Here is a 15826-nt window from a genome sequence, read left to right as displayed (position 1 = left end):
GGTCGAGGGCGGGCGGTGAAGGCCAGGTCAAGGCCAGAATGCAGCCAGTATTAATAGCACCACATGGGACCGCCAATCGTGTCACGATACAGTTATTTTCTACACGAGGCCGCCTCTCAAATTATATCAGGTAGCCTTCGTACTAGCCTTTGAAGCCTTTTTGCCATGAATACCGTGGTTATTCAGGCAATGCGCGGCATACATACATACGTAGATAAATTGACACCTCTTTCTCGGAGGGGTAGGCAAAGACTACATCTATCCACTTCACTGTATACTCTATCGCTTCATCCGCATTATAAATCCCTTCATGCAATTAGTATTATTACTTTATTTAAGTACCCAAAACCGCTCGTCGGTTTCGGGTAACTTTGAATAGGTAAGATATTGTGATAACAAAATATGTATATTTCAAGATGACATTACTCATTTCTGGAACTTTTATTTTATACGAAAATCTCAGGTTATGATTCTAGGTAATATTTGCTGTATTATCTAGATTTATGAAGTCACTTGCTAACCCCATAACCGTCAAATCTTATAATAGGCGATCCGTGAGCTCTTCTCCAGCGGACAAACCCTTTTTCAGGATATTTCTATTGATTTATAAGTCTATCATATTCGGTGATTACTTTATTATTGTTTAAGTAAAAGAGTTTTTAAAATAATACTTTGAAACAATCGCAGCACTCGTCATAGGTAAGTAATAATTAAAGTCAAATATGTATAAAAATCAATTAACGTAAATTGTGGCTTTAATGATTATACACAATCGAGTAATTAAGTCCCTTTTCTATTTTGATTCCAATTTACTTAATGAATGATATTTCACGAGGACCAACAAAATTACTTCTTTAAAATGGGCAAGTGTCATCATAAGAAATTAATTTTATTTTGTTTTATTTATATTGCGTATTAAACTTGTATATAATATATTATACAATTATTATTCACTTTCAAACTCACACTAATTTTATTTCTGACAAACCAATTTGTAATTCATGGAAAATTCGTACGTATTAGTACATTTCACGATGTTTGTTATTACGTCATAATAGGCTTGAAGCATAATTTAGTAATCTAGATTCAACAGTAATTTTCTGCTGAAATGATGTTTGGTATTATGTATATTCTCGTGTTCAGACGCATTTTCTATACCATTACGAGTAATGTTTCAGAAGTGTTATTAAGTTTTGAAATACATGAAAAGATTCGATCCATACTATTTCACTCTTATAGTTTATATTAACTACAAACCTTGAGACTCCTCATTTAATTTTATAAAGATTGGCAGTGAAGTGCAAACATTAAATAGCTCTATTTAATTTAGTAATAAATAAGTAGGAATTATATTGCTTCAGGATGTTAATAATAATATGAAACAATAACAGTTTTCTCGAGTACCCTAAACCAACGAGTTTCAAGCATGAGCATGAAGAGAGTGGTGAAAATGGATGAAAGGCTATGCAAGGATTATAGCAATTGGAAAGATGTAGTCTTTGCCTAACCCTGGAAGGAGGCGTCATGTATAACAGTTTTAATTGACAAAAAGAAGAAATTTAATCCAATCATCATTTCAGCATTGAATAAATCAAAATGATGTAAAAACAGTCTTGTATTCGGTTCTTGCAATAAACGTTAGCTAATTAAAGAATGGAATTGGTTCGCGGGATTTTTTACGGTCAATCATAAAACGGGCTTTATAAGCAGAACATAAAACGATACCTAGGAGTTTACGCGAGTCAGTTATTTTATTTTCGAATAAATGCTTGCAGCTGGGATTGGGCAGTTAATTATTTTTGATTCACAAATTCATCTCTTATATAATTCTTTAATGATACTTACTTAAACATAACAACCTTATCATATAACTTTCAGGTCAAGATTCAATAGTGAATACGCCATAATGGGAGAGAGTGCATAAATCCATACATAAAATAAATAGTAACAGGCCGATGTTTGGGTGGTGATGGAACAGGGGAGGTCGGTATTTTTTACTTAGCCACAGAAATTTTGCAAAACAGTGAACGAAGAGATTTTACGAGATAGATTTATAAAAACAAAAAGTTTTGTAGACGTGCTCCACCGACGTTTTATTGTCGCAATTTAACTCGTATCTTCTCACTTTTTATTGCCGAGCAGTTTAATTTTACGACGTGACCAAATATAAAATACTGTTCAAATAAAAAACAGATTAATTGCTTGGATATTTTGTCTAACTTAATAAAAATCTTCAAAGAAAGTGGTTTTTCTGGTCTATTTGTTTCTTCCCTTCGATACTGAAGATATAATCATATTAAATTTCAGTTTCCTACACTGTTTAGGCTATGACATCCGTGACAGAGTGCCAAAACAGAAAAACTATTTTCTTTTAATCCATCCAAAATTCTGTTTTCTACATCTGTCATCATCTATCACCACCATACAATGTGTATTATCATACTTATTTGTTCCTATTAAAAAAAAAACAAAGAAAAAAGTCATTTTATCAGTTGATTTTCCTAGCTTACTTTAATAGAGAATAATTAATAAGAACTTGGGAGTTAGCCAGACGGATGATATTGTAAAACGGAGCTCAAAACTTTCATTACTGTGTTGGTTTTTATGCAGTTTTTCGAGGAAAATATACGGGCACATTTTCATTACTGCCCCTATAACTGTTACTACATTTCGCGAAATGCTAAAAACAGTGGCATGCAATTGTTTTAATTTACTTTGAGGCCACGGCCGGCGGCTTGCATGTCCTTGTGGTCCGACATTTCGTGCGATATGCGAAATTACAAAAACATAAGGGCTTAAATGGTATATATAATGTTGTCGTTATTTAAAAACTCTTGAAAGAAAATAAAATTAACAGTATTATTTTATCTCTTAAACTAGCTATTCTGAGTTTGGATACTTGTGAAGTTGACGTCGTTGAAGGAAATGCTGCAGTGCACGCTTTGGAAGCGGCAGTAATTTAGTTTTAAGTTATTTATTTGACCTAAAAAATGTCGTGAAATCAAAAGATATGACAATTATTATTAGTGATATAGAAATGTCCCATAATAATGAATTTGAATTATTGGTGAGTAAGAAATTTTTGTGTACCAGATTTTGAGTTGGACCAAGTCTAACGTATTTAAGAAAACTGTAAAAATTACAATTACATTACAGTACAAAAATACAGACGTATTCATCATATTCTAAAAATCACATTTTTGGCTTTACCCATATCGACTTTTGCTTATCGATATGGGTAAAAGCCACAAATATAGACAAGTTTCGGTTAATATTTTATTACATGTATCTATGCATATAGATATTCAATTCGTTGTGTGCACTTTCTATCTTTCCAACCGCAATCGATTCTATGAGAAAAATTTCTACGCTACTTTGTATCTTATTTAAGTTAAAAAATTACTAATCTCTTAAGAAAATTTTAGTACAAGAAAATAAAAACAGAGTCAAGGTTAACTCCGACATCAGTGATAATTTGAGCTGCTCTTCACTGTTGTCGGCTGAAGATACAAGGCATTGTCATGAAAGGCCTGTATTCAGTCAAGTGGGAACCCAAAAGGTCGACCTCCATGTATCTTTTTGAGGATCGAGGCACCTTTATATAATAAAAATAGGGATGCTGCCTTTTCTATTCGCCTTCGAATTTGTCGAGTAGTTTTAGGATAAGTATCTATTTAAATCCTGTTGGGCGAAGTCTCTTATGTTGACTTCGAAATTGGTTTTGAAATTCAAATTATGGACTTAAAGGATTTCTTGAAACTTGTTAGGTCAAGTGTTGTGACTGTTTTAGAAGCAAATGGTTGCTCAATTACTGAAAAACAAGAAATAAAGTGAAGGTACTTCCTATCATCATGTCATAACTATCTATGATGGTCTTCATAACCGTAAAAAAAAGATTTAACCGTGGTATATTTGGTAAAATCACGAGATTTTGACGATGAATATTCATCATCATTTATTTGTATTCTTAAGAAGAATACACTAGCAACAACTACTTTTTTTATTTAAAAAGTTGGACCCATATATTCATCAGGTCAAAATTTGGTAATGGTGGCTCGGACAAATGAAGTAATACGTCTGGTAGTTATTTCGTTTAATGGAAAATGAAAATTAAACGTTGTCGAGGTATTCATTTTTTCAAGTACTGTGTCTCATTGCCCACTTAAATGTTATCACCTATTAGCTGTTTTTTAATCAGAATATTTCGGTACAGGGAAATGAATTTAACTTACCTACATTTTACAAAATCCTACAGTATTTTGTTTACCCGTCGGGTGGAGAATTTTGAATGACGTTATCCACGAGCATGTTAGCGTGAGTTTCAGAAATTCAGAGAGCAAGCTGTATTCAGGATTCAAAATGATGTACCTATTGTACAGGACTCTTGATCTATACACAGATGGGGAATCCATTTATATTGGTCAGTTTATGTAAGAATAATCTTTTCCTGGATATTGGTTTACGTGAAAATTTTCAAAAACCTTTCCAAACCGGTGCTGATTACCAACATATGAATATATGCAATCTGTTCAATAGATTTGGTTGTGGTTTTTCTCTTAATTCTTTTTCTTATCTAAGGGCTCAAACTTTGTCGCGACCATGAATTTAATATATTAATAACTAACAATCCGCTTCAAAGTTCGAGCTCTTTTAAATATTTTAAAAGTTTTTTCGGTTATCGTTATGTACCTAACAGAAAAGAGGTGTAATAGTTTCAGGTGTTGCTTATTTTTTTCATAACACTTGCTTTGAAGGTTACGATAAACTTACTACTAAAAACTAAGTAACATAGTAAAACTAGTTGAAGATAAAACCACGAAGGAGCACGACCCGCGAGGTTTATTCCTATTACCATAAAATACGGAAGTCATAAACTGGGCCCTCACGAAATTCGGCTTGAGGCTCCACGTCGATACTAAAGGCAAATATGAAAATTAATGGTGTGCTCTTATTAGCCCTTAAATATATTATAAGTACCTACTTCTTTTATACAGCTGAACGTACCCTTTTAGTCTTCTCGAGACTGTTGGCTCTGTTTACTCTGCAAGGAACAATATGTTACTCTATGTATATATCTGTGTCTATGTCTATCTAATTCAAAAACAATATATGGACTTTAAAAAAGGTTTGACGGTTCAAGCGGTTGGACCGAGTAAAACATCTGCATATCCCGAAATTTCAACGGGAATGGTATCGATCTCGATGATCTCTATCGATATGTGGGCAGAGCTGCGGGCATAATATAGTATATGATCAAACGAACTTCACAAGTGAAGTTCGATCAATATTATATGATTCGCTTCATTCGAAGATATATTTAATACTAGTAGTCCTTTTAGTCTACAAGATAGCTCACGCACGATTTTTAAGAGACAATCGATGTTTAAATCGATAAGTCAAATGAAATCGATTGATTCAACCACTCATCGTTCCTTGTTCCAACCGTCATTCTTTTAGAGATAGAGACGATGCAGAACTTTGCTTTCGGGAAAGGGTGAGGGGGGACCTTATATCTTCGAATGAAGCGAATCATATAATATTGATCGAACTTCACTTGTGAAGTTCGTTTGATCATATATTATATTTCTTCGCTTCATTCTTCAGATATATTTAATACTAGTAGATGTTAAGAGAAAAGTTTTGCAGTCGACTAAATAAAACAGTTAAGGAACTTCTACTAATCATTTTAATATGTACTCAAGGTACGTTAATTAAGGATACATTCTTACTTATAAATAGAACAATAATAACCACAAACCCTGTTATTATCTCAATCTTGTAATATTGAATGAGCAAAAGTATCATCTAATATTGGTCGATGATAGAATTGAGCGAAAACTCACTGGCAGCTTTCCGTATGGTATCGATAGAGGTCCCACGAGTGGCAGCTGTGGGCGTGGCTGCGTGTCGCGTGCTGTGCGCGCTGAACGTCGCCACGTCTACGCCGCTTTCTGCTAGCGTCTGCTTTATCCATCTACTTATTGACTGTGCTGTCGCGCTCTTGTACGGGCGCTTCACAGTTATTAAGAGATGAGGTATATTAGCAGGTCGGTCTTGTTTTGTAACGAGAATGTAATCTTGAAGAACTGTGGCAGGACAAATGCGTGGATTTTCATGAAAAAAAAGGTAGAAATAAACATGGTTGTTCTCTGCCTGGAGCGGATGTCTTCAACATGTCTTTGATTTCTATGTTAACTCCTGTCGAAGTAATGGTAATATTTTCTAGCTTTATAAGAGACATGGTTTGAACTCGCTGTGCCGTGCATAAAGCTAATAAGATCTCTAGTTTTTTTTTTTGTAATTTTTTCTCGGCTGAGTTCTTTATTGGGATACCATTCGGAAATATAACTTAGAACTACTTGCGGATCCCATGTATTAGAGTATTTAGGAAAGCTAGGTCTTAATTTAAATGCTCCTTTAAGGAGTCTTTTAATACGGTCATCAGATCCAATATTACTACCTAGTAAAAGTGATAATGCTGATCTGTGATTATTTAAGGATCCATATGAGGCTCCTTTATAATACTGCGAACTTAAGAAAGATAAAACTGTCGGCACATAGCAATCAAAGACATCTAGACTATTGTCATTGCAATATTGCCACCAGAGCTTAAATGAAACATTATATTGTCGCATAGTATTCTTGGCCAATGATGCTAACATGAGATCTAGGGTCGAGTCTGGAGCACCCCGCGAGGAGAACGCTTGCCTGAGAGAATCGCGGCACCCAGGGTAAGGTGATTTCTGTAACACGACTTTATACGATGAACATTAGGATTTAACCAAACTATATCGGAGGTGGTCATTCTCATTAATTGAGGATACCATGGCTGAGATGGCCAAAAGGGGAATACTAGTATTCCGGTAGCATTTTCTTGTATTATTTTTTGAAGACACTTAAGAATAAGTGAAAATGGTGGAAAGGCATAAAAAAAATATTTATTCCATTTTACTGTAAAAGCATCAATAGAAAAGGCGTCAGGATCTTTTCTCCACGAAATGTAGTTGTGGCATTTAGCATTGGCCCGAGAAGCAAAAAGATCTATTGCTGGATATCCTAAGCGATTAGTAATCTTTTCAAAAGCCAAATCGGATAATTGGCATTCCGTATCTGGATTGAGTTTACGAGACTCTTCATCTGCTTCGAAATTATCCTTTGTATTAATGTAAGATGCAAACAACCAAATATTTCTTTCCTCGGACCATTGCCATATTTGTCTAGCCAGATTGTTCAAGTGGGGGAATTGTATACCACCCATACGATTAACGTAGCTGATCGCTGTCGTGTTATCAATACGTAATAAAATTGAACAATTAGATTTTTTACTTGCAAAATATTTGAGACCTAGAAAAACTGCTAATAATTCTAAATAGTTTATATGCGATTCGAGTTCATCGGACCTCCAAGCCCCGTTTGTTCTACTTTTATTGCATACTGCACCCCAGCCAGTACGAGATGCATCTGTGAATATTTCCAAATCAAAGTCTGCTATTTTTAGGGAATTATTACAAGTTAAAACATTAAGCTTCCACCAGTTAAGGTCTTCTAAGATTACAGAATCAAAATTGAATTTTGCTTCGTAATTTGCGCATTTCTTAAGTGCTAGAAATTTTTGACGTTCTAAAATTTTTGTGTATAACCAACCGTATTTAACTGCGGGGCAAGCAGCTACTAGAATTCCTATAATTTGAGCGAATTCTCTTATAGTACATTTCGGGGCTTTTGAGAATTTCGTTACCAAATCTAAAATCTTGTATCGCTTTTCAGAAGGTAAAGACAAAGTTTGATGAACTGAATCATATATAAATCCGAGAAATTTGCATGACTGTTTAGGCTCTAATGAGCTTTTTTCGTGATTTATAATAAAGCCCAGACATTTTAAGAGTTTTAGTGTTATTTTAACGTTATTATAACAATCATTATAGTCATCTCCGATGCACAAAACGTCATCTAAATAAAATACATTTTTAAAGCCCTGGGAACGAAGATATGACATTACTTCTTTCATAATTTTAGTAAAGACTCTAGGAGCGACCGAAAGACCATACGGTAATGCATTGAATTCATATGTACTAATATGGTCATTTTCGTCCTGATGAAGAAATCTTAAAAACTTTCTATCAGACTCATAAATTGAAACGAGAAAATAAGCTTCTTTAAGGTCAATAGTAGCCATGAAGCCATTTTGTGGTATAAGTTTAGATGCCGTCCGGAAGTCCTCCATTTTAAAATGTTGTTTAGAAACAAATGTATTTAATTTTCTTAAATTTAAAATAAAACGTTTATCGCCATTTGGTTTTGGGGCTAAGAATGTTTGCGATATGAACTCACCAACACAAGGTTCGCAAGAGCGAATCGCACCGAGATCTATAAGTTTATTTATAGCCACAGTCATCTCTGCATTTTCGGAGGCTGTACGTGACAATAAAGGAACATGTGTCTGTATAACATGAGACTCAAAAGGGATAGAAAATCCAAAACGAATCCAGTCTAAGACTACAGGATTTGATGTTATTTTAAGCCAGCAGTTATAAAAATAAGAAATTCTACCAGCATGTTGTACCTGGTTCACTGACGAGTTGCGGTTGTTTTCGATTTGCTCGTGACCGCTGTGCTCGACGATTGTTGCGCTTGAAACCGGCGTGTCACAGGGGCAATCGTCCTGCTTGGTCCTCGGCGCCCCCCCCTGTTCTGATGGTAGCGCGAAGACCCGGTCCAGTTTCCCTGGTATGAGCCAGTTTGTTTGGTCTGGTAATGCGAGCGCAGAACTGGTGTTGGGTGTTCTGTATTAGACGTACTTTTAGAAGTCTTTACAAATTTTTTGATAGAAAGGCCTTGTTTTTCAATAGTTTTTGAGGCCTTTATTTTTTCACCCAACTTATTCCCGTACAACGTGTCATCTCTTTCGCTGTCTTGGACAACATTAAGGAATGGTTTCGCGAGAGAGTAATTAATAACACTAATACGCGCCTGCGTCTCTTGAAAGTGAAGGTCAGTAAGTATTCGGCATCCATCGCTTAATATTTTAATGGCTTCTACTTTATTATCCGAGGTTAGCATCGATGTCAAAGCCTTATTAATAGCCGATATGCCAATCCCTAATTGCTGCTGCGCAGTCTCCTTCTTCTTGTCCCGTTGCCTGGCTGCCTCAGCTATAGCGGCCGATACCTCACGATTCAATTTTGGCGCTTGCAATAATTTTATTTTTTCCGAGTAGGGTATGCGTGTGTAAGCTATCTCGCACGAAAAAAGAATGACGGTTGGAACAAGGAACGATGAGTGGTTGAATCAATCGATTTCATTTGACTTATCGATTTAAACATCGATTGTCTCTTAAAAATCGTGCGTGAGCTATCTTGTAGACTAAAAGGACTACTAGTATTAAATATATCTGAAGAATGAAGCGAAGAAATATAATCGTAGACTTATGTAAAGATTGATTTATTCGTCTACGTAAGACGCAATCGAGATGAAAATAAAAAATATTTTTGCTAGTTGCTAAAGGTCACATTTGATTGAATTTAATATTCTTATTCGTAGCTGTAGATGAAAACTTTTCATGTACAAATTGGATTGCCTTAGTAATATTTCTAAGTAGTTTGTTGAAAAGCGGAATTTAATTATATTTCCTAAAAAAAAACTTTTCAGGAAAAAATATATATTATTCATAAGAAAATAACTACTGGAGGCGAAAAAGATGGAAACAAAAGGATACCATTAGGAAAGCGCCGCGTAGGCGCGACGCTATAATGTAAACATAAATTTTAAAGGATGTTGTTTTCATAAACATGTATTGTTGTTTACATTAACATATATTGTTTGTCGGGGTGTTACTTCTATTAAGGTAAGGTGTTTCCGTGTATCATCGCGGAGGGCGATACCTTACGTGAATATTATTTGCCCTCAAATTTGATAATAATGTCTTTTACATCATACGTTTGGGTTTCCGAACTAAAACATGTCATAAATAATTTTTGTGAATATCTTTGTTATTCAGCACTTTAATGAACTTGTAACGGGAGCGGTGGTTCGGGCTCGAACCGCCTCAAAGGAAAGATCTTATGCTCCAATCATGAAATCTTTGCTTGCGCGATTAAGGTGTTTCGCTGTTTTTGACTGATAGCATCGCGTGATTTTATTGTTTGTTTTTGTCAATTGTGGCGTATAGATAGCGCCATAAACAAATAGACGGAGGCACAGACAGACTTTCGCATTTTTATTAAATATATGTCCCCTAACTCGGGTGCTATGCTGGAACAGATTTCTTTCGAAATAAGCAGAACCAATATGTGTACTATTGTTTCTTGTGTTTATCATTTTTATATGTTTTCTGTGTACATAAATTGGTAAACTAATAAATATATATGCCTTTAGTATGGATCTGTTAACGAAAATCAGTTAAGTTTTACACTCAAAGACGTACCGCAGGCGGTTATTTTGAATTTTTCTTTTGTACATACTTCCATATAAATAGAAAAATTCTGTTGTAACTGATAGACTGACCGACCACAGCCGAAACATTTCATAGATGAATTGTTAATACCGTTGCCAATGCCACGAGCATACAATACACTAAAAAGTCATCCCAATATTCCATTCACAGAACTTCATACAATACAAAGGGACCGGTGCATTTTGTAAATTAAAGTATAAAAATGTTACTTTTTATTATACGTCAATATGAATACTGTACCGTACTTCCCCTTATGTGCCACATTCGCAAACAGGCGAGGCAAACACGTATACGTAAGTATTGTACACACTTAAGTGGTTTTCGATGACAACAGCGAGAGAAGTGACGCCGCCAGACGTATAATCGGCTTTTCTTTCAGCGGTTCGGAAATGGAATACGTTTTTTCATGTTACAGTTTGTAATAGCGTTTTGGAGAAATTTTACTGCCTCGAGCGATTCTGACTTATGTTTTTATGCCTAGAGCGGGGAAAACGGACAAATTGAATTTTGAATCTCGCCTCAATGTGTAGATCGTTCGCTTGAACTGAAAAACAAGATCAAATGGGGACGTATAATGGACGATATTTACCGCAACGAAGCTTTTCGCTTAAAAGAGCAATTACCTTTGTCAGCAATTTCACAAAAGCATCGTAATTGCCTAATTAATGCAATATTCTTTGCTTTGCTTTGAAGAGATATAACATGTATTCCAACATGATAATTTAGATAATTTAAATTAGTTTTTACTTAAATTTATCCAATAACAAATAGAAACCTACTGCATGGGGTACTCTCTTTTTGTTATATTATTATTAAAAAAAAAAACTTCTGAAACAAACCGATAGAAAAGACATTTGAGGCCGCAGTGTTATTTTTCCATTAAATTGAAATGCCACCAAAATGGTTGAAACGCTTATTCCCTGAAGAGTTTCTGCTTGACGCGGCATTAAAACGATCTTGTGAACAAGAACGCTACTAAACTACATTGCTATTAAATTGTGTTTTTCTCATTGGCTTTCCCTTCTGGGAATGTCCATAAGAGAAATCATAAAATAACAACTTTAACGAGAAATGTTCTGTGGGTTTTATATTTAATTTTTTGCAATACGTTCTTTCTTTAATTCTGTCATCCATTCAAAATACGATATGCCACAAAACCACGAACTTGGTCGTCTTTTCAAGTTCATTTGGGGCCTTTGGGAACAAATTAACGTGGATGCATTTGACCAGGAATCTTTTTTCCACTGAAAACCGTGTGGGATGGCGTAATCAAATTTTGCGGAATAGAGCGTGCATCGTTGGTTTAACGACATTCTAAAGCCAAACTGGAACAGTTTTTGCAGTTCTTTCCGGGGGGAAGCGTATCTCTATGGTAAAGATAATAATAATCTTCAAGGATCATAGTTAACATTTATCCAAATATTGGCGATGTGACGGCAGACATCTTAATGTTAGTCTTAATTCTCAAAGTGCCCATTTATATCTTAAGTCAGACTGGCAAAGGCATAGTCTTAATCAGTTTGCAAGTGAAATGTTATGGTTTGAAATATTTAGTTTTAGTTAAATTGAAATATTATATAATGGCTTTGAAATAAAAGACATTTCATTTGAATTTGTGAATCATGAGCATTAAGTCATTGGTTCATCTGCCCGACACAAAACAAAAATGAGATCTAAGGAGAAAAGTTAACTAAATAGTATGCCAAAAATACGCTTGCTATAAACATCCCTATGTTTGTAACAGGAAATAGCCAGCAAACAGTCCAATATGTGTCAAAAAGACTTTCATAGAAGTAAATGCGGTAGCGAACAGGCAGTAAATCAACTTTACTATAAAGAATTCACGACAATTTCCTAGCACGCAGCTGCACAAATCTAACAACACGTTGGAGGAAGGCCGAATGGAATTTTAAAATCGATCAAAACCTTTTTTTTATTTTATTTATTTATTTAAACTTTATTGCACCTTAAATAATATACTTACTTACTGGACTTAATGCCATAAGGCATTCTCTACCATTCGGACCTTTAGACCAAACTGAGATCGTAATTTGGATGGTTAAAAGTAAAATCGATTTGAGATAAAAATTCAACATCCTAGGATAAAATACACGAATATTTTTTTTATTAAATATTTTATTATACATTTATTTAATTTCTGAACCATAAGCTCATGGTCAGAAATTAAATTATTATCGAATCAGAAATAAAAAATCTTCGTTTCATATTCATTTTTCATTGTTTATGAAGTCTTCAAGTACTATTTTTTCAGTGGTTAACTTTAACAATGAACTATTCGGAAGACTTCATTTTTTAAGAGATTTTGTAAGGTTACCTGCCAGATAAAATCTCTCTGCATCCGCTTACGTTCTGAATAACGGTTTATAATTTTGCGTCTTTTATGAGGCCCGCTTTAGTTGGTTTCACTCACGTTCCACTCACATTGAAGATCATAATCTGTTCCATGAAAGCATTTAAATTGAGCCCTCGTAGTTTATGCAATCTCCAAGGAATTCTCTTTTTACTGGGTATAATACAGTTTACAATTCTTTCATAATTGTAACAGCATTTTTAAAGGGGAAATTAAAAAAAAAATAATAGCTAATGATATGAACGATACGTTTCGTGATTAAATAACTGTTATCGACAAAAAACGAAGCGTGAATCTTATTTCAATCTCAAAGTTATATGAAACTTGCAATCCCTTGACATTTCAACTACTTACAATAAATTTAGTTCAGGGCCTTGACCCTATTCAGCCACTCTGTTACGTCATACGGTCGTATTTTAGACTACCTAGGTTTATCTCTTTTATAATTCAGGTGAACTAGCGGAGTACACAATGAATTTAGTAAAAGGATTTTAAGAGAACTTGTAATGAATGTGAGTTGGGATATAATGACCATATAGGTACTTTAACATAATGCTACAAAAAACAGAACAGACACAACCACGTCCTTACAGGGAAGACAGATTCTTGCACAGCCTTAAAGGCCACGTTCATACTCAACTGCACTATACTTTCATAATTATATAGGTTTATTATTATAATATTATATTAAATTATATAGTTTGAATCCCAAGTTTATTTACCTTATGAGAATAAATAAGCAATACTTATATATAATTATTAAGGTAAATGGCAATATTCTTTAAAACGTGGTAAAAGTAGTCCATAAACCGTATAACCCATAACCATAGCTCATAAACCATATTCTGTTTTTATGGCATTCTACTTAGGATATGAAAATTGTATAAGTACTTATAAAATTACATGGTGAAGGTTGACTTACCATTATAATAATTCTACAGTACGCGAGCGCTCTAGCTGCGTAAAAATAATTTCCATTCCTGAAATTTCCTAGTTTAGACCCAATGGAACTGATATGCCTCATTTCAAATACCTATCTAAACCCAGCAGCTTGGGTTGGGCTGTGATATGGCGGTATATCAGTTTCGTCTCATAACACCTCTATGGTAGGTAAATATTGCGCTGAAGTACTTTTTCATTTTATTAACAACAGAAGTGCGAACAAGTCCATTTTTGATGAACATGTCGATAAACAACCCGAGGTCAGGCGATAGCCATCGACATGAATGTGACAATTCTTAGAGTTTCGTGTCAAAAGATATTAAGGGAAGATACGAAACAAACCTATTGTTATTAACGGGAATATTATTACTTTTATCTACGTCGAACGTGTTCTGAAATGACTGAAAGTTTAATAATGTTATGTTTGCTTTGTTATCAAACAACAGTCTTTACTAGGTACTCATATTAAGGTAAAAGCACCTATTACGGAGGTATTTCGCAACATTTGAAAGTAAGAAGCAAAAATAAGCATAAGTAAGTATTTTTAAAGGTTCCAAACAAAATTATTATCTAAAATGGAATTTAAATTTTGTATTGCTGTTGAGTCTAAGTATCCTTTCATGCGATTTCTTATTTAAAAAAAATATTTAAAAAGGCAGGTCGATTTTCCCTAATACGGAGGTATGATTTTAGTCAGAGCCTATTACTGCGGTAGACGGAACCTAATACGGAGGGTCAGAAAGTACATTAATTTAGGTTTCGTAAAAATAATATGTATAACAATAATAGAAATGTGTAAGTACCTTTATTGTAAGTTTTTCGTTCATTGACTATTTAATTACATTATTTCACTTTAATGAAATTAAAGACGACTTTGAATTTAAAGTATATTATTTATTTAAAGTATATATATGTATATATTATTATTTAGTGTTTTCTACACGCGTGTGTACAGCTTTCACGAATTTAACAATATTAAAAATGCAGGTTCATTTAGGAATTAAGTTTTATTTTTTATTACAATTAGTTACTTTGGCTAAGAAATAATGACTAACAATAACAATCATCTAAAATCTTTCAAAAATCAACACTTCGTAGAGGAACAAAAAGTAACAATAATGAAATATTTATAACATCAGTCTTTCAAAAACTAACACTCCGCAGAGGATAGTAAACTGTAACTAAAAGTTTTACATATTAAAAAATAATCACTTTAGTAATGGTAAGTGAACTTAATATAAGATACCCAAGTAAAGTTTAGGGTCAATTCAGGCTGCAGTTACAGTGGTCGACAGCAGCCCGAAGAGCATTTACAGCTTCGGAAGAATTTTAAACGTTCGCTACTAGACTAGCTTCGCTTCAAAACTGCTGGCTGTCGTCAGCAACCGACGCCGCATCAGTCACCAACAGTTTTATTTTTTCGAGCGATTACTGGTCTATAAAATAATGAAAATAAAGTTTAAAACTCTTTTAAAACTTGCGTCAATGCTGCCCGCTGCCACTGCTGCCTGAATTGAGCTATGAAAAAATGAAAAGAACAATTACGTAGATTGCATTAATTGATATTAAAATATTTAATTTTTTCAATGTTTTTGATTTTACAAAAAAAAAAACATTTATAAAAAATAAGAATCAGAAAAAAGACGATTTTTTTATTTATTTACGAAACCCTAAAATCTTGTGATTTTCTGTTTAATTAATAAAGCCATAATAGGAAACCATATTACCTAATACAGAGTTACCTGGAAATAACTACCACCGTATTAGGAAAACTACTCGTGTTTTTAATAATCCTAATTCTGACCCATCAAAATTCCGATTAACAAAAGAGTGTAAACTTTTAATCAAACGACAACTATTTTGTGGCTAAGATGTGTAAAACTGAAGTAACAGTTATACACAGGATATTATTTGTGATAAATTAAAACACACCTCTCAATTTTTACCCCTCCTAAGAAACTAACATTTTGTACTCAACAGTTTTATTATTTAACTAGATTTCTAATTGAGAACACATACCTCAGAATATGGTTATTAATTTATGAGATAAATAATTATTT

At 33.9% G+C, this 15826-nt stretch overlaps 2 protein-coding genes across 2 annotated transcripts; both read right to left on the bottom strand.

Moving 5' to 3' along the window:
* Window positions 1–4772: 4772 nt before the first annotated feature.
* Window positions 4773–8224, bottom strand: LOC106139038 (uncharacterized). Its single transcript, XM_060954838.1, has 4 exons — window positions 6953–8224; window positions 6437–6743; window positions 5844–6086; window positions 4773–4915 (listed from the first exon to the last, which is right to left on the bottom strand). The coding sequence occupies exons 1-4, from the start codon at window positions 8222–8224 to the stop codon at window positions 4773–4775; spliced, it is 1965 nt and encodes a 654-aa protein (XP_060810821.1).
* On the bottom strand, window positions 6017–13848 carry LOC132904438 (uncharacterized). The gene is made up of 3 exons (XM_060954837.1): window positions 13747–13848; window positions 8564–9237; window positions 6017–6743 (listed from the first exon to the last, which is right to left on the bottom strand). Exons 1-2 carry the CDS (start codon window positions 13846–13848, stop codon window positions 8569–8571), a joined length of 771 nt encoding a protein of 256 aa, XP_060810820.1. The 3' UTR covers window positions 6017–6743; window positions 8564–8568.
* Window positions 13849–15826: the final 1978 nt, after the last annotated feature.

Source organism: Amyelois transitella, chromosome 5, assembly GCF_032362555.1.
Source record: "Amyelois transitella isolate CPQ chromosome 5, ilAmyTran1.1, whole genome shotgun sequence".
NCBI lineage: Eukaryota > Metazoa > Arthropoda > Insecta > Lepidoptera > Pyralidae > Amyelois > Amyelois transitella.
This window is presented reverse-complemented; position numbering and strand designations above follow the sequence as displayed.

What these genes read in the sequence shown, in the direction of transcription:
- LOC106139038 (XM_060954838.1), bottom strand. Translation starts at nt 8,224, where the DNA reads ATGGAGGACTTCCGGACGGCATCTAAACTTATACCACAAAATGGCTTC. An exon ending in TTTCTATTGATGCTTTTACA is followed by an intron (nt 6,744 to 6,952) that starts GTAAAATGGAAT and finishes GTCGTGTTACAG; the next exon opens with AAATCACCTTACCCTGGGTG. An exon ending in TACCATACGGAAAGCTGCCA is followed by an intron (nt 4,916 to 5,843) that starts GTGAGTTTTCGC and finishes ATTTGCCTTTAG; the next exon opens with TATCGACGTGGAGCCTCAAG.
- LOC132904438 (XM_060954837.1), bottom strand. Translation starts at nt 13,848, where the DNA reads ATGAGGCATATCAGTTCCATTGGGTCTAAACTAGGAAATTTCAGGAAT. An exon ending in ACTGTAGAATTATTATAATG is followed by an intron (nt 9,238 to 13,746) that starts GTAAGTCAACCT and finishes TTTTCGTGCGAG; the next exon opens with ATAGCTTACACACGCATACC.